The sequence below is a fragment of the Marmota marmota genome, unplaced genomic scaffold, assembly GCF_001458135.2.
Source record: "Marmota marmota marmota unplaced genomic scaffold, marMar, whole genome shotgun sequence".
Lineage (NCBI taxonomy): Eukaryota > Metazoa > Chordata > Mammalia > Rodentia > Sciuridae > Marmota > Marmota marmota.
In genome coordinates, this window is record NW_025999932.1 from 40470380 (window position 1) to 40490525 (window position 20146).

At 31.5% G+C, this 20146-nt stretch overlaps 1 protein-coding gene across 1 annotated transcript in view; it reads left to right on the forward strand.

Moving 5' to 3' along the window:
* Zc3h13 (zinc finger CCCH-type containing 13) overlaps window positions 1–20146 on the forward strand; it is a 74945-nt gene that overhangs the window by 11473 nt on the left and 43326 nt on the right. The window contains exons 4-5 of the mRNA XM_048800555.1: window positions 712–823; window positions 15961–16069. Coding sequence (XP_048656512.1) covers window positions 712–823; window positions 15961–16069 — 221 coding nt within the window. The remainder of the gene's footprint in view (window positions 1–711; window positions 824–15960; window positions 16070–20146) is intronic.

The following is a 20146-nucleotide window of genomic DNA, read 5'->3' on the forward strand; positions in this document are numbered from 1 at the left end:
TTTTTTCTCAGTTCACATATAGTTTCTTATTCATATCACCAGTACCTGTCACCTCATTGAATTTTTAAAATATATTTTTAGTTGTAGATGGACACAATACCTTTATTTTATTTATTTATTTTTATGTGGTGCTGGGAATCATGTATTTTATGTGGTGCTGCCACATACATGTGAGGCAAGCGCTCTACCACTGAGCCATAACCCCAACCCACCCACCCCATTGAATTTTAACATACACATTTGATTTATATTGTAAGAAAATTTGTGTTGCTCTCAAGTTTTTACACATTCATATTTTTTTTAAAGAGAGAGAGAGAGAATTTTAATATTTATTTTTTGGTTCTCGGCGGACACAACATCTTTGTTTGTATGTGGTGCTGAGGATCGAACCTGGGCTGCACGCATGCCAGGCGAGCGTGCTACCGCTTGAGCCACATCCCCAGCCCAATATATTCATATTTAAGCTGAAACAACAACAACAAAAAAGAGGCTACATCATTTTACATTTTTGACAGCAGATCATGAGGATTGCGATTTCTCCACTTCTTTACCAACAACTACTAATAACTGTTTTTCAGAAATCGAGGAGCCAAGGACTATTAAAAAAATTATATTGAGATTTATGAGGTTATTTTTAGAAATACATACTTACAAAATGTTACATAAATACAAATTTTTGGTTTTTGTATTGTTTTGTTTTTTGATACAAAGGTCCCCAGAAAGACCCACAGGAGATCTCAGAGAAAGAATGAAGAACAAGCGCCAAGATATGGATACTGAACCCCAGAAACGAAATACTGAGGAGTCATCCTCACCTGTTAGGGTAGGAATGAGTTTCCCAAAACCCAGTTAAATTTTAGTAGTGATTTATTCTTTTGAGTACTGTTTCAAATGTTATGATGTATGTTAAATATATGGTAAATAAATAGATATAAATAATTAGGTATTATTATGTTCTATATACTTAATGGGATTTAGAGGGGAAATATTCTCTGCAAAAACTGTTTGTTTTGTTTGTTTTTTCCTGATAGTTAAGATGAAAGGTGTTGACTGGCAGAGCGCAAGCTGAACTTCATAAGGTTTTGTACATTGGTGGGGATTGTATCTAAATAAATTCTTAAGTTTTCAGAATTCTGCTATATTTTGCTTCCAATAAAAATTAAAGTAACTTACAGTGGAACACATATAAACTGAAATAATGAAAGCAGAGCAGGAGGTTAACAAAAACTGAACTAGAAAGTTTAGGTGGAGGAACGCATATGGGACCACAAAATTTAGCTGTGAGTTTGCTGTTAGTAAAGCCAAATAAGGATATAATTTACAATGTTGTTCACCTTAAAAAAAAAAAAAAAAAAAAAAAAGTTTGTTAGGAATGAGAATATTTCCCAGAGGATATTTCCTATTGTTTTTCAAGAAATTTATCATCCTTAATTCTGTGTTTATGTTTGTAACTGATTTGTAGAGAAATGGTTTTAATAGTCATGTAGCTATTACCATAATCAGTTTTTATTACTCTGAAGAGAAATCTCATATCTTTTAGAGTAACCCTTCTTGTTACTTATTGACCACCAGCCTAAGGCAATCACCCTTTCCTCTTTCTATAGATATTCCTATCCTGGACATTTTATATAAATGGAATCAAATATGCAATCTTATGTGACCAGCTTCTTTCACTTAGCATGTTTTCAAGGTTCATGAAAGATTATAGGATACATCAGTATTTTATTCCTTGTTTTTACCAAACAATATTACAATATTATGTTGTATTTATATGCCACATTTGGTTTATTCATTTATCATTTGATGGGTATTTAAGTTGTTTCTGCTTTTTTGGCTCTTATGCATAATGCTGCTAAGAACATTTGTGTATTAATTTTTGTGTGAACATATGTTTTCATTTCTTCTGGATTTATACAAAGGAGTGAAATTACTGAGTCATATGGTAACTCCATGTGTAGCCTTTTGAAGAACTGCTAGGCTATTTTATCAAGAGGCTGCACCAAAGCTGGGTGTAGTGTTGTGTGCCTATAGTCCTAGCACTTGGGAAGCTGAGGCAAGAATCCAGGAGTTTAAAAACCAGCCTTGGGAACATAGTGAGACCCACCCCCTAACCTAAAAAAAGAAAGAAAAGAGGCTACACCATTTTACATTTTTAACAGCAGAGTATGAGGATTGCAGTTTCTCCTCATCTTTATCAACAAGTATTATTATCTGACATTTAAAATATAGCCACCCTCATGGATATGAAGTGATAATCTGTGTTTTTGATTTGCCTTATAGCTAATGTTGGTTGAACATCTTTTCATGTGCGTATTAACAATTTAGTATCTTCAGAGATCCTTTGTTCATTTAAAAAATTGGATTGCCTTTATTAGTGAATTTTAAGTGTTCATTATATTTTAAATTTAAGTCCCTTATTATATATATGACTTGGCAAATGTTTTCTGCCATTCTGTGTGTTGTATTCATATTTTTTTAAACATTTTTTAGCTGTTGATGTACCTTTACTTTGTATTCATTTATGTGTTGTGTTGAGGATCGAACCTGGTGCCTCACACAGGCTAGGCAAGGGCTCTGCCACTTTTTCTCTAACGTAAATTGAGTTAAAGCTCTGAGCCACAACCCCAGCCCCTTATATTCTTTTTTTTAAGTAGTTTTGCTATAGAACTGAACCCCTGGGCTCTGGTGATTCTCATGCCTCAGCCTCCCAGGTAGCTGGAACTGCAGGCACTTGCCATCATACCCAGCTGTCTTCTCATTCTTGATATGTCCTTTAAAGCACAAAAGTTTTTAATTTAATGAAATCCAACTTAATCTGTTTTGTTGTTGTTGCTTGTGCTTTTGTTGTAATTTAAAAAAACATTTTCTAATCTAAGATCACAAAGATTTATATTATGTTTTCTTCAAACAATTTTATAGTTATAGCTTTTAAATTTAAGTCTTTGGTACATTTTGTGCTAATTTTTAAATATAGGAAGTGTCCATCTTCATTCTTGTACAAGTGGATATTCAGTTATCCCATATTATAATTTTTTTAATGAAAGCTATTGAGTTGTATAAGCAGCAACCTCTTTGATAGTTTCAGATACATAGATGTGTTCTATCATCGTTATTATTATTATTTTGTGGTGCTGGAATTGAACCTAATCCTTATGCATGCAAAGTACACACTCTACTACTGAGCCGCATCCCTAGCCCTGACTCCAAGATATATAGAAGCTTTTTTGTGATTATTTTTGATCCATAATTTAAAAACAAACAAAAAAAGCTTTAATAGTTTCATATAAAGATTTTCTGGTATCTAAAATAATGCAATTTAAATTGTGTAGATTTCTTAACACCTTGTGTGATACAGTAGTACAGTTTTAGAAATCTTAAATAATAATGTCCAGAAAGGTATTAAATTCCTTAAGAGGGGAGATCATTTTCAGAACACATATTTTGACATTCTATCCTTAATCCATGAAATCATTATTTGTGGGTTAGGCATTAAGCTTGTGTATTGTATTTTGAAATAATATATAATGGATGAATTTTCTGAACCGTTGGTAAATGTTTAAAAACTACATAGAGGAAAGCCATGCCTTGTAGTATTTATAAATTTCTTTGGTGTAAGAAGTTATCAGAGAGATATCACTGAATGCGTAATTGGGAAGAGAGGCTAAGTATCACACTATTATGTAATAAATACTGTATTCCCACTATCTATATTAGATATATGCACACACACACAATGTAAATAATCTGAAGAGTAAAATATACTAAAATATTCAAGAAATGAATTCTGAGTAATTAACTACCTTTGTTTTTAATATAATTTGTTATTTATAATTTAATTTTTAACCATGACTTTTTAATTATGGCTAAAAATTTAAGTCAGCTCTTACAAATTAGTACAAACTGCCTCCAGCATATTCCTGGATTAACTTGATTAGCATAAGGGACAGAGACATCTGGAATTTGTACTTTGAGTGTTTATTTTGGGCATTGTTGTTTAAACTCAATATTGTCAGTTTCCTTACCTATAAAATGGAGGTTTTGGCTTTGTCAATGTGTTGTTGTAAAGAAAATGTATGTAAAACAACATGGTTGACTATACAATGTTGACTATTTAGTAAATGGCATATATTGATATTAAAGTGGCTTTTAGCTTTTTCTCTAATGTAAATTGACTTAAAGCTCTTGATAGAGGATGAATGTGAGCATTGGAGATGTAGGTTGTTAATGTGTATCTAAATATAAATGTATTTTGTAACATAAAGGCATATATGTTCACCATATCAAATTAGTAGAGGGCAAGATAGGTGTTTTGCTAAGACATTTAAAGCCAGATTCATGCTTTTCCTAGATAAGAAATTCCTCAAAGACATCAGACTTCTATGTGTATCTAAGGGATAGTTAAGAGTTTGAGGAGTAATCAGGTTTTAGGAATTCACAGTCTAAATGTACAGAAAACTGTTTATAAACTAGAATACCAGTATTTCAGTTTTTGGGCATGCTGTATATAGCAGATTAACAGGCACTTTCCATTTTCATGGTGCATTCATTTTGCAGCACATGCGACTGTTGATCTTCATGTGATGAATTCCTTTAGGAAGATCAGATTTATTTTAGGTAAAGATAGCAGTGGCATAGATGATATAGGCATAGCTGAGATGGGATGCATGTGATTTTCAGCAAGTTAACTATAATCTCACCCCTTCTGTGTTACTGATTCAAGTCTGATATGTCTAAATTATGAGGTTGATAGATAACCTCTGATTTTGTAAGGAGACAAATTCGTGAATAAATAAATTATAATTCTGTAGCATATGTTAGTATGCCAGAGAAGTATTAGCAAAATGCACAATGGAGAGAATAAATAATTACTTGAAAACCAGGGAGCACTACTCAGAGGGAACTGACATTAGCCCTGGGTATTAAAGGATAGATAGGTGAATGGAGGTGGCAAAGAAGAGGAGACCCTGATACAATAATGATAAGGAGTTTTGAAGGACTAATGTGTTTGAGAAACCCTGAAGCTGTTTGCCTAGGGTTTAGGTACTATAGTATATGGATGTAAAATGAGGGATGAAGAAGTAGTCCGGATTGTGACTGGTTTTGTGTGTCATGCTAATGGTTTGACAATAGAGAAAAGAAATTTATATGCTAGGAGATCTGTCTTATTCACCAATTTACTTTCATCCAGAGCCTGGAACTAGTAAGGTGACTTGATGAAAAGAGGTTCTGATGTACCCCTAGATTTGAGAACCTCTAGTGGTCTAGGATCTGTGATGTCCATGGTGGCTAGTCTGAATTGAGATGTACTATAATTGCAAAATACACACTGAATTTCAGAGATGTAGTATGAAAAGAAAACAAAATACCTCATTTTTTTATATTGGATTATATGTTGAAATGTCAGTAGTTTGGATCTATTGGATTAAATAAAATATATTATCAACATTTGGCTGTTGTTGAGATGCTGGTGACTGAACCCAGAACCTCCTAGATTCTAGGCAAGCACTCTACTACTGGACTACATCTCCAGCCCTTTATAAATTTTATTTTGAGACAGGATCTCTTAAGTTCCCAGAATGGCTTTGAACTTTCAATTCTTCTGCCTCAGCCGCCTGAGTAGCTGGGTTTATAGGTATGTTCCACAATGCCTGGCTTTATTATCAATATTTTAATTTTACCTGTTCTATTTTTCTTTTTAACATGGTAATGAAAAATGTAAAGTCACCTGTGCATTTATATTACATATTTGTATTGGAAAGGGCTACTCTAGTTGATACGAACAGAACTTAACATAGTGGACCTAGCCTTGAGTCAGGGGGCCTATTTAAAGTACAGTCTGTAGGGAATTGATAATTTTAATGAATGTAGTGAACTTTTGAAATATAGTTATTGAATTGTGCTGTTTTCTATAACAGTCTTGTGATTTTGTGAAATTTAAGCATAATAGAGAAATTAGCATCGAAACCAAAATTAGACCCCTGACTATAAAGTCGAGAAGAATATTCAAGCATTTGATAAATAGATAAAATAGATGTTTATTTCAAAAGGAAGGTTTAGAAGATAAAGATGATAAGGCATAAATAGGCTGTGGGGGTCCTTTATCTCTTAGGAGAAGCTTTGTTGACTGCATTCAGGAAGAATTAAATGATTCATCTTCATGAAGAATAGCTAGTTTATTATCCCTTTGCTTACCTAAAATCTTACCTGTGAGCATATGGGCAAAGGCAGTGATCTGTTTATTTTCATATATTGATTTTTTTTCATTTTTTATTGTGGTAAAATATACATAATACTTTCCATTTTAGCTATTTTTGATGTGCAGTTCAGTGACATTAATTATATTTACATTTAGCATAACTGTCATCAAAATTAACAAAACTTCTTTATGATCTTTATTTTTATAGTTTTGAATTTTTTTGTAATCATGAAATTGAAATAGAATAATGTTACAGCTGATATTAATTTTTAATGTTAATTATTTTGAAAGATATTTTAAAAAATATATTTCTTTTTTTTTTTTTAAAGAGAGGAGAGAGAGAATTTTTTTTAATATTTATTTTTCAGTTTTTGGTGGACACAACATCTTTATTTTTATGTGGTGCTGAGGATCAAACCCAGCGCCCCGCGCATGCCAGGCAAGCGCGTTACCGCTTGAGCCACATCCCCAGCCCTATATTTCTTAATCTATGGTTTTAATGATTTTTTTCTGGTCCCTATAATCATTTTCAGAGATTTTTCTTTTGCAACTTCAAAATAATGTTCCCTTTTCCTGTCTGCTGTTTTTGTCAGTTGCTTTGGTTTCCTACCCCAACCTGATTACTTATCTTAAGCAGAGGATCTATTTAGGCTTGATATTTATCCTGGATCAATTTAATATGATTGTTTTTCAGATTATTTTTTTCTGATCTTAGTTTGTAGGTGGATCTCAAGGTGAATCTGATTACCATCTTCCAGGCTATTCCAGGTGTCTTTTAGGAAACCATCTTACTTTGACTTTGCATGTTTACTTCAGCAGCACATATACTAAAATTGACTTTGCACTCTATGGTAGAGCTTTTCTTACCCTTAATTGCCAGCTTCTTTCCTGTTCTGAATCAAAAATTAATTTCTACATAGAAGCTTATTGTCTCTGGGAACTGTCTTCCAGGATATATTCATAATTATTAGTTTTGCTTCACAAACTCCTATCCAGCTCTCTTCCTTCTCCCACCCCCTAGTCTATTACTTTGCTCTTTTTGTACATCGTGATACTTTTAACTAGATTTGAAAAAAATGGCCCTGACTAGGGAAGGGGACAGTAGTAAAAACACTGTACTTATTAGGACTTGTGTAGTGTTAGATTTTTTAAGTTAGAAGGCCATAACACTGTTATTAACTATATCCTGAATGTCTTTACCTTGCTTTTTAATCAGTACAATAAATGTACCTGCCATTGGATGTGTCACAAGTTAGGGTGAGAATCAAGTGAGAAAGTACACATGAAAATTCTTTGGAAAGAATAAAGCATAGTATCAATGCAAAAAAGGGATAATAGTCACCAAATCAGCAATTAGGAATCTGATTGTTATAGGGATAAATAGATTGAATGTTTATTTCAAAAGAAAGGTTTAGAAGAGAAAGATAGGAGCATAAGTAGCATTACAAAAATTTGGTAATGAATGTATGGTATAGGATAGTTATTTTTTTATTGTAGATACAAATTTTTATTTCTTAAGGGGAAAATACATGCTATTCCTTGTCATTAAACAACATTTATTATGTTCCCAAATTTCATCAGGAATTTAAAAAGGTACAGTATGGACATCTTGTCTTTTTCTTACTATATGGGCCTTAGCTAAAGTTCTGAAAGCATGTGAGTTGGAATCATTTGAAGGTTTGCTTGTTCACTCATAAGTCTGGTAGTTGATGCTAGCTTTCAGCTGGAGACTTTGGTTTGTTTTCATGTCGTCCCCTTCATGTGGATAGCTTGGGCTTCCTCAAAGTCTAATGGATGGATTCCAAGGGTAAACCAAAAGGCAGGGGACAGACAGATACATGTAGGTACATACACAGCCACAGACCACATAACAAGAAATGGCAAGTGTGTACATGTACCCTGTTCCTCTGATTGAAGAATGGTATTAGAATCCAAAATCTGGTTTATTGCTACTGGGGCTATTATTTCTTTCAGGCCCTCTCAGCTGAAAGAGCAAAGAAATTCCTAGGTATTCTAACTTATATATATAAATAAATCTAGTAACCATCTGTATGTATATTAAGCTAATCATCAGTTCTTTACAATGCCTCTTCAACATTAATCCATTACTACTATTATATTTTTTAAGCCCAAATGCCCGCTTAGCTCTGAGAGATCTTTGTGTTGGATCCTGAGCTTTTTAAAAATTTTTATTGAGGTATAATTTGTAAAAAAATAAAATGTTTTCATTTTAAGTATACAGTTTGGTTCTTGACAGATGTACACTGTTTCCTAGCCACAACCACACTCAAGATATAGAACATTTCTATCATCCCAGACTGTATCTTTTATGCCCTTTTGTAGTAGTTCCCTCCCAAACTTGTTCCTGACACCCTCTGACATGTCACTGCATTGGGCTTATATATATTTCATGTCTTGATTCTTTCAGAATAATACTTTTGAAATTCAGCCACATTGCTGGTTGTATCAGTTCCTCTTATGCTGATTAGGATGCTATTATATGAATATCAAGATTGGTTTATCCATTCGCCAGTTATTTGGATTATTATTTGTTTTCAGCTATTATAAATAAAACTGCTATGAACATGTAAGTAGGTTTTTGTGGGAACATACATTTTCTTTGTATAAGTACTTAGAAGTAGAATGGTATATCATATGATATGTAAAAATTTGTCTTTTTAAGAAATTTCTTAAATAATTTTTCATAGTAGTTGTTTCATTTTACATTTTCATCCACAGTAAATGAGTTTTTTTTTTTTTTTTTTTTTTTTTAATTCTTACCAATACTTGGCATTTTTGGTCTTTTTCATTTTAGCTATTTGAGTTACATGTGTTTTAATTTGTACTTCTTGATGATTAGTCATGTTGATCATCTTTTATTATGTTACTTGGCTATTTGTGTATCTTATGTATTGTATGTCTTTTATTGATCATTTGTTTATCTATTTACATCTTTTCCTCATAAATTAATGTCTTCATCTAATGAATTTATAATTCTTATATTCTTGATAGCAGTTCTTAGTGAGATCTATGTATTGCAAACATTTCCCCAGTGTGTGGCTTGCCTTTTCATTCTCTTTTATTATCATTTTTGTTTCTTTCAAATGTCTTTCCACCTTGATGAAGTCCAGTGATACTCTTTTGTTTTAGTTAGCTTTTTTGTTGCTACAACCAAAAGATCTGACAAGAGCAACTAAAGGAGGAAAATATTATCATGGTGCTCATGGTTTCAGTTGTCTTAATCCATAAAAGGCTGGCTTCATTTCCTGGGGCTTGAGATTATGCAGAACATCATGGTCAAAGAAAGTGGCTCATGATATGACAGTCAGGAAGCAGGGAGAGCTCTGCCCAATAAGGGCAATATATGAACCCCAAAAGCATGCTCTCAGGGACCCACCTCCTCCAGGCCCAGCTACCTGCTACAGTTACCACTCAGGTAATCTTTTCAGGGGATTAATTCACTGATTGAGTAAAGGCTTTCATAATCCAATAATTTAATTTTACCTCTGAACCTTCTTACATTGTCTCACATGAGCTTTTGGGGGATACCTTAGATTTAAACCATAACACCTTTGTTGTTTTAACACCAGCTTAGTAGTCTTTGATAGTTCTGTTGTTTCTATTATCATGTGTCCAGGCATACTCTCTATTTGAAATCAGCCATTTTCCCCTTGAAGTTCTTGTTCCTTTTACTGAGAGACATTTCAAGACCACTGTGTACTGGGAAGCTTATTGCTATTACATTAGTCATTGTTTTTATTGCTTTTCATTAAGCATACTTAGAAAATATATATGTATCATCTCTTCAAAAAAAAAACCAGAATCATGCTCAAATAATTCAGACTTAGGATTCCAGGGCTTCTATTTAATTTCTTTGATTTTACAGTTATCTGTAGATTTTTCTCTTAATGCTGAAAATTTTGGTCCCTTTTGACACTGATTTTATTTATTTTTTTTATAATTTTTTGTTGTAGATGGATACCTTTATTTTATTTTTATGTGGTGCTGAGGATCGAATCCAATGCCTCACATGCGTGAGGCAAGCACTCTGCCACTGAGCCACAATCCCAGCCCCAATTTTATTTATTTTAATATTATATTTAATAGTTCCAGAATAGCAATTAAGAATTTTATTACCAGTATGATTCTGAAAACAGTCACTTGAAATAGTTCTTGTACATGTTGTTAAACCACCAAATTGATATATAGGTGGGTTAATTTATTTGAGTGAATTCAAATTTAGATCTACGAAACAGTCTACATTAAAAAAAAAAAAGTCTAACTTCCATCCTTTGATCACTCTTCCCTGTAGGTAATCACTTTCATTAGCTTTTTATTATCTTGCTACTTATATATGAGTATGTGTATGCATGTATGATATATATTTATTCACATACCTATATTTGTGTATTTGAACACAGTTGTCATCTTCTTGTACTTAAATAAAAGGTAGCATGTTTTATACATTTTTCTTCACTTGCAATTTTTTTTACTTAATGCTATATCTAGGTGATCTTTCCATAGCAATATGTAGGGCTATTTCTCAATCATTTTTGCTGTTTATATTACACATTATTTAACTTTTTCTATTTGAAAAATATAGGTTATTTTAGTCTTACTACTATGTAGAGCTGCAGTGGATGACTGTGCACTTGTCATTTTGTATTTTATTTGTGTCTTTGGGAAAGATACATTTCTAGAAATGGGATTGCTATGTCAAAGGATTAATGTCTGTATAGCTAAATAATGACAAATTTCTTATCAGAGTCATTTGCACTATTACCAGTAGTACATGACAGTACCTGTTTATTTCTCCTTGGCCTTCTTAGTGTGTATTGTCAGACTTGTATTTTGCCAGTTTGATAGGAGAAACATGGCTATCAGTATAGTTTTAATTTTCTCTTACTTTGTTCTCTTCATGTTATTTAAGTATAATTTTTGTGAACTCTGTCTCCTGTCCATTCCCTGCCCCACTCCCTGCCCCTTTCTTTGGTGGTGGGTTGCTTGTCTCTATTTCTAAACCCATTTTAGGGATACAGACTGGATATCCCTTATCCCAGTTTGGGACCAGAAATGTTTGGAATTTTGGATTTTTATGGATTTGGGGATATTTGCTTATATATAATAAGACATTTTGGGGATGGGACCCACATCTGAACATGAAATCATGTAAAGATATATACGTGTTTATGAAGCCTGAAGGTAATTTTACACAATATTTCCTGCTTGCCTCTTTGTATTCATGTTACGTGAGGTCAGAATTTTTCACGTATGGTATCTTGCTAGTGCTCAAAAAGTTTCAGATTTTGGAGCTTTTCAAATTTTAGATTTTTGGATTCGGGATACCAATCTGTAATATAATAAAATAATAATTTGTTTATGTTATCAAATACGGTAATTTCATTTGTCTTTTTTTTTTTAAAAAAAATGGACTGTGTTTTTGGAACACTTTTAGGTTCATAGCAAAATTGAAGAAAGTATGGAGATTTCTCATACCCTCTCTTTCTGCACATATGCAGCTCCCTAAGCCCCATCAGTATCTCACCCCATAGTTTTGAATTTGTTACAATCAATGAAATTATTGACAAATCATTTTCACTTTAAAAACATAATATACGTTTGGCTTTATTGTCTTATCCATTTGCCTGCTGAAGGACATGTTGTCTGCTCCTAAGTTTTGGCAATTAGAAACAAGTCTGTAATAGACATCTGCATGCAGGTTTCTATGTGAACCTATATTCCTAACTTCTTTGGGTAAATACCAAGTAATTTTATTGCTGGATTTTACAAAAGATGTGTGTTTAGTTTTCTAGAAACTGCCAAACTCCTGGCATGGTGGCACATATCCAGCAATTCAGGAGGCTGAGGCAGAAGGATTGCAAATCAAAGCCAAACAGGGCACTTTAGTGAGACCTTATCTCAAAAAATAGAAAGTACTCGGGATATAGCTCAGTTGTAGAGTACCCCTGGATTCAATTCCCAGTTTGGGGTGTGGGGGTACACCTGCTTAAATATTTTTCAAATTGACTGTATTGTTTTGCATTCACACTAGCAATGAATGAGTTCCTGTTGCTTCACAACTCATCAGCACTTGATGTTATCAGTATATTGAATTTTGACTACATTTAGATACCACTATACTACGGGTAGTGATTTCTATTATTGTTTTATTTTTAGTTCCTTCAATGACATACCATGTTGAACATCTTCATATGCTGATTTGCCAGCTGATAAAAGCATGTGTTCAGGTCTTTGATGGAGTTTTCATTCGGGTTGGTTTCTTGTTGTTGAATTTTAAGAATTCTTTATATTTTGGATCAGCTGTCCCTTGTGAATATTTTCTATTGGTGTTTGACTATTTTATTCTCTTGACAATATTTTTCACAAAGCAGAAATTATAAATATTAATGAAGTCCGGCTTTCAGTTATTTATTTCATGGATGGTGCCTTTGATATTACACTTAAAATATTATTGCCATACCCAAGATCATTTAGATATTTTCTTCTTATCTCTAGGAGTTTTAGTTGTGCATTTTACATTCAGGTCTGAGATCTGTTTTTAGTTAATTATTGTGAAGCATGTAAGGTGTGTCTAGATTCACTTTTTTTTTTTTTGCATGTAGGTGTCCAGTTATTCTAGCAGCATTTGTTGAAAGACTGTTCTTTCTCTACACATTTGTCTTTGTTCTTTTTTCAAAGATCAGTTGATTATTTCTCTATAGGTCTATTTCTGGGCACTTTTTAAAAAATATTTGTACATTGTGTCAATTGATATCACACTATATTGATTACTCTAGCTTTGTATTAAGTCTTGAAGTCCAGTAGTGTCAATGTACTACCTTTGATCTTTAGTTTTATAGGCTATTCAGAGTCTCCATAAAAACTTTAGAATCAGTTTGTCATATATCTACAAAGTAACTTGCTTGGATTTTGATGTGGGTTGTGTATAATCTATATATCAATTTTGGAAGACTGACATATAGATAATATGGAATCTTTAATTTGGGGTATCATGTTTTATTGAAACATTGGCAGATTAATATAGAGAAGATGGCAGAAAAATTAGGAGTGTGAAAATCATGAAATGTGTATGTATAATAAACATTGTTTTTCTTTGGCCTTTGGTCTAGTATAAGATGTTGAAGAGTTTCTGTAGCAGTTTTCAAATATTTAAAGGGCTAGCATGTGGAAGAAATGTTGATTTTGTTTTTGCATGATTCCAGAGATCAGAACTAGTCCTAAAGAAAAATTTCCTTCATGAGATGGGAGGTTGGATTATTTGATTCACAAAGGCTCCTAACATTTTATTATTTAGTTATTAGTTCACTTATTATAGTATTGGTTCTCAATGCTTAGCCTCAAGACTTCCATTTATTTCATATTCTTACTGTCTTAAAATAAAAGTCATAATGAACATAATCTGCTCACACATATAATGTTCAAGAAAAATGTGTATAATAGTATTAAAATAGAAGTGAAATAAAAGTTATTTAAAAACCCGTAATTATTTATTACATTTCTGAAATCCAAGAAACATAGACTAATGTTTTTCCTAAGTTAGGAAGACTTACTTGGTAGCAAAACTTAATTGAAACAACCTAATTATAGTCTTTATACAATTGGTGAATTCCTGTTTTTTTTTAAAAAGTATTAGAATGTTTGATCACAGGCTGCTGCTACCCTACTGTCAGTGTTAATGTGCTTGGAAATTCAGAATAAATTCTGAAATATCTGGTGCTAAATGTTGTAGTTCTTTAACAAGTATTTAAGCTTGTGTATGTTCCAAGATGACTAATTACAGAAAATAAAGTTGTCAGAAGATTATGCTTCAATTAATATGTTTGAATTTAAGAGAAGATAACAAACTATTCTATTGAAGAAATACAGGAATGTTAAAGTAAACCATGGTATATGTGACTAGTAATACCAGATTCTGTTTCTTTGACTATAAAACAAAGGGTGAAATAACTTATTTGATAAAGGAATAACATGCCTGAACAAGTTATATGTTGTCAAAGTAGAGAAAATGAGGAAATATGATTTTCTTTTAAATGAGTAGGCTTTTCTAATAAGTGTTATCAAAGTAATTTCCTATATTATGATTTGAAGCAGTATAGTGACAAATTATTAGGAAATTATCTTTTAACTTGAAATTCCATCACATATTGAAGCTGCAGGTAGTCTGTAGTGTTTAATAATAGATGTTATTAAGACATGGACAACTCAAAAATTACATAATGTCAATATAAGATACTTATGAAATATTTACATAAATAATGAAATTTATTATTCATTTCATTGGTGTTTCTAAATATGCTAAAAATCTGTGTTACAATGTAAAACATTTTGTCTGTTTTATGATACAGTACTTCTGCTCTGAATCCTTTTTCAACTAAATTTGTAGTCGGGTAATTACACTTTAGACAGAAAGCACAAAGTATTTTATTTATTAATTTAGAAATAATGTCTTCTAACATGTTTTTGGGATAGGTATGTACTAACATATATTTTTAGTGGGTTTAATGAACAGTATTCAAAAGTTGCATGGAATATAGGACAGTCCTTCATTGACGTTCCACAGATTATGATTAAAATTAGATTGTGTTCCTTTATTTCCTTTTGTTTTCTGTACAAATAATTGCCCATTTTCTTTTCTTGACCCTTTACATTTTCCCATGGCAGTTTTGTCATATAATCTCTTAATAATTTGTATCAAAAAGACACAAGACTAAAAAAAAATAATAATAATTTGTATCAGCCTATATTAGTCTTGCCAACTGTATATGTTATTTTGCAACTAATTCTTACAGCATAACTTTATACCTAAATATGTAAAATTGAGAGGCAGTTATGTAAGAAATCTTTAAAAAAGTAAACTCCAAAAAGAAATTGATTGTGTTTTGGGCAGCCAAATTATATCACTGGTAATGCTTAGAAATTAGTTTGAACACATAATGTTATTTACTTTCATTATCTTGTGTATTATAGATTGTTAATAAAAGTGAAATTTCACTGTGGTGGAATGATAAGAGATACATGACACTGGTTATTTTCTTGCCACCTAGTAAAATGTGGTTTGGAATCTTATATAATAGGATCTTGAATTTTATAAGTTCAATTACTGTTGGCCTGTTTTGTGTAGGCTACTGTTACACCTAGTGTTCCAAATGTAAAATCTGTCTTTTAACTATCGTAGTAAGGACTAATTTATTAACTGTTTTAACTAGCATTTGGTTTCATCAAAATAAATAAAATCTCTTTTTGGAAAGCCTTTATAGAATCATTAAATGAGTTTGATTTATCCTTAGGTATGCAGGAAAGTGGATACTATTTTAGTGTATAAATCCTAGATTGATGATTTTTGAACATCTACTATAAATAGCTGAGTTTTTTTTATTTTTAAATGTGGTCACTTAACAAACCTTTTCCATTGTATTTTATCCATTTTAAACTGTCGTTTCCCAAATGATTTCCCATAGAAACTTAGCAATTTTAATAAACTTAGTTTTTTAAATAAAGTTTTAGATTTATATTGTGTTTTCTAAATCTTAGCTGCTTACATTTACAAAATTGCTGTTCTTTTATAGTCTTATCATTTTGGTGCTGTACTAGAACTTAATTGTTCCTCTGTTCTTATGATAAATGATTATTTACAAAACTAATTCTTTAATGAAACAAGGATGACTGAAATTAAAATACTGTGTATTACAATTACCTTAAATATTGTTCAAAAATACACTAATCTGTGGGTATGTACTTTTTAGAAAGAATCTTCAAGAGGGAGGCATAGGGAAAAAGAAGACATAAAAATCACCAAGGAGAGAACTCCAGAAAGTGAAGAAGAAAATGTAGAATGGGAAACTACTAGAGATGGTGAGTTTCAGAATCTTTGCTTACCTGATAAATTCTTGATTATTCACTTTTTAGACGTTTTATAGGCTTTAAAACATTTTTCAAGGCTGAACAAGATGGTGCACGCCTGTAATCCCAACTAATCAGGGGGCTGAGGCAGGAGGATAGTAAATTCTGAGCCAGCCTGGGAAACTTGGTGAGACCTTATCTCAAAAAATAAATAAAATGTAGCTTGGTGGTAGAGCATTTCTGGGTTCAATCCCTAATTTAGCCAAACAACAAAAACAAAAACCAATCACTTGTTAACTGTGATCTCTACATTGTTTCAGAATTATCATATTGATATGTTTCTAACTATCAGAGTTGTAAGATAGATACTGCATAGGGTAGAGGTTCAAAAGCAGAAAAAAGTTTGCAATACATATTTAAACTTCATCGTCCTAGGTTTCTCTTTAAAATTTTATTGTGCAGTTTCATAGTCCTTTGATTTATTACATTTGTAAATTTTTAAATTCCTCAATACTAAAGTTAAAAAATTAAATTTATGTTGTTTTACATAAAATATTTTAAAATGACATTTTTAAATCTTAAATACTTGGGTAAATTATTTCCAAGAAATTTGACTTTCTGTTTTTCAGAAGAAATTAGTCACATGATAATTGAATCCTGGAATTTATTCCTGAAAATTAGCAAAATCATCTTTTAGTAATGTCTTAACAAATAAGTATTTTCCATACCATGAATGTTCTCTTTTCTCCACTTCTTTTATGTTCCAGAAGGTGAGCACTCTAACCTCATGCTCCCAGTTCTAGAGAGGGAACTCTACACTTGTTGAGTGCATTGGATATGCTGGACATTTTAATATAATTTCTATTCTCATTCAGTAGCTATGTTATTCTACTTTCAGATGACAAAATTAAAGAGCTTAAGAATTTTAACAGCTTTTTCAGTAGTAAGATGAAAACTTACACCAGGGTTTAGAAAACTACACCATATGGACTGTTGCTTGTTTATATTTTTGAAAATAAACTTTTAAAATTGGAACATAGCCATATCAATTTGGCTGCATATTACTTTTGGGGGACAGTGGCTGATTTGAGTGAGTCCTTGTGACAGAGATCCAAGAGCTTGCATGTCTAAGATATTTATTACTGTATTTCAGAATGATCTCTGAAATAGACCAAGACTTGAAAAGTACCCTATATGTCTCTCCACTAATTGGAACATCAGTACTTAATAAGGAACAGTACAGTTTGCTCAAAAGTTATTTCTATGAAAGAATAAGAAACTTCTTTATGATTAGTTCATTGGCTTTATAATCTAATTTAATACTATGTCTATAAAATTACAATAATTAGTTGATACTATTTATCTTCCTCTTATTCCGTGTTAAGAGACCTTCCTCCTGTTGTATAAAGTTAATATATTCCCTTGTATTCTAAATCTGATTTCTTCTTACCTCAGCAATTATGTTTATTTGTTATACATTCATGGCCATATCTCTAACATTCCTTTTCGTACTATTAGCTACTACCCTGCTTATTTCCACTTAATAGCTAAATTCTTCAAAGAGAATGGGCTGTTGAATGTACCTTATATCTGCCTTTTCACCTGATACTTAGTATACAGTTTTCTGCCCCACTTCTCCACTAAAACTCTTCTTCAAGGTTACTAATAACCTCTTTGCTAAATGGAGACATACTTGTCTCTATCTCAGAGTAACTTTCTACCGCATTTGACATATCTTAGAGCTCCTGTCCTGAAAAAAGACTCTTTTGCTTGGCTTCCATCTGTCACTCTTCAGATTTTTGTCTTCCTGTTCAAGTCTTTCAATCATATAGAAGCTCCTTGTATTTTGTCCCTTGTTTATTGATTTCTAATGTTTTCCGCTTAACTCTCTCTTCTTTAAAAAAAAAAAAAAAGTGATTTTTTAATATATATATATTTTTTTTTTCAGTTGTCTATGGACCTTTATTTTATTTATTTATGTGTGGTGCTGTGACTCAAACCCAATGCCTAACACATGCCAGGCATTTACTACTTTACTACTGAGCCACAACCCCAGCCCTAAAGTGGTTTTTTTTTGAGACTTATTATAGGAAAAATATTTAGTAATAGTTTTACATATAAAATATGGTGATTTTTATATTTTTCTTTGGTTAATTGAATCTGAGAAATTTTAAAACTATTTATTAATCGTTTGATAATGACAATAATAAAACTAATATATTCTTTTATGTAAAATACTATTCTTTTACAAGGAAAAAATGTGAGGAAGTGGTAAGATTTTTTTTTTTTTACATGTTTTTACAAGGCATTTCAATGTCTGGCTTATTAATAGGATTCAGCTTAATTTTCATATCTGCTTCTGCATTCAGTCTGTTAAAGATATCACATCTGGAAAATTCTGTTATGTACTCAGGGGCGAATTAGTAAACTAGGCAAATAAGGTAGTATTATAGAAATAGTTTTGATTTTTTGAAATTGGGATGTCAGTTTACATTGGTAAAGTTGTTTTGGAATGCAGTTTGACCATAGTGAAAACAGGTTGTACTTTTATTTGATTCAATAAATTGCAGTTTGAGAAATTTGTAATAAAAGAATGCTGGTACTTGTCAATCAAGGTAGATATTAAAATGTTCACTGAAGTCTTTCTGATAGCAAAATATTGAAAACAAACTGCACATCTCAGAACAAAACTGGTCAAGTAAGTTACAGTGTGTTCATAGTTTGAAAAGCTTTGTAGGTATTAAAATGAAGATGATTGGGCTTGATGTGTAACATGGGAAAATCCTGTTTATAAGGCAGTGTGTAGTTTTGGTTCTGTTGTTTAAGAAACTATAAGGGTTTATTTTTATGCGTTCAATCCTAAACTGTTACCATTGCAGTGATGATATCAGTAGGGGAACATAAGGAGAATTTCATATTTTACTGTGTACTCAGAATTGTGTAAGAGTGTAGCAGTGAGAATGTATCATAAATAAAAACAAAAGGAAATACTTAAATACTTATAGTCTTTAATTCTTATATATGTTTTTTATAAGTCTGGGGTTTTTTTCATGTAATAAATTTTAGTTGAAATACAATTGCTATTTTAAATGGGATAAATGTTAGAAGGCTTTTACTCCTATTAACAAAGATAGACATACTCACTTGTTTTGCTGCCACTAGAGATTGGGCATGTCCTTTATCTAAACAATACTGTAATTTTTAAAAATGGTTTCATAATACATAAAAGGCATATTTATATACATTTGCATTATTTTGTGTGTGAATTGCTTTGCCTGTGCTTCTGTTAATCAGTAAGATTATTTATAAAGAATAACAACCTTTTCTTTGTGTATACCTTTCTAATATATAATTAGAATATTTTCCCAATGACTTAGTCATTTTTACAATCAAGTTTTATAAGGTAATTATGGTGATAACCTTAGGCTATAAAATACCCAAAGATATTTTTTAATTTATTGACTAATTTCAGGCTTCTCTCTTGTGAGTTCCATCTTATATTTTGTGCTTTCTGTTTTTTTCATCTTTTATAGATTAGGAAAAAATCTGAGTTTTGATTATAATAGATATGCATAAAGTTAAGTGCTTTTTGAGTAAAGGCTTGAGAGTTTTCCCTCTGGGAAAAATATGTTAGCTATAGCACATTGGCTTTGACATATATTTTAATAGCTCAGACCTTTCTTCCTTGATTGGGTGGTTGGGAATTGAGTACTTGAAAGCATCTTCTTGTTTCTTATATATGTTTCATACTGATAATATTTCCTGATAGTAGTTTTTAGATGGCTAAAGTGTTATTGATAATGTCTTCAAAACCACTGTTAATCATTTTCCTCAATTAATTACTCTTTCCTTTGTTTTACCCAGATGTTTGAATATGGAATTTTATTTAAGAACACAATGAAAACAGATCATTGAATCCTTTAATTCACTGATGTAAAGTGTCTCAATGGAGTACAAAATAGTAACTATAGATAGCTATTATTCATTTAGTTAAATTCAGTATCTCCATTTTATCATATAATAACTACATCACCTGGAATATTCAGGAGTTGCTCATTAACTGAAAACTTGATTTAATTTATTTTATAA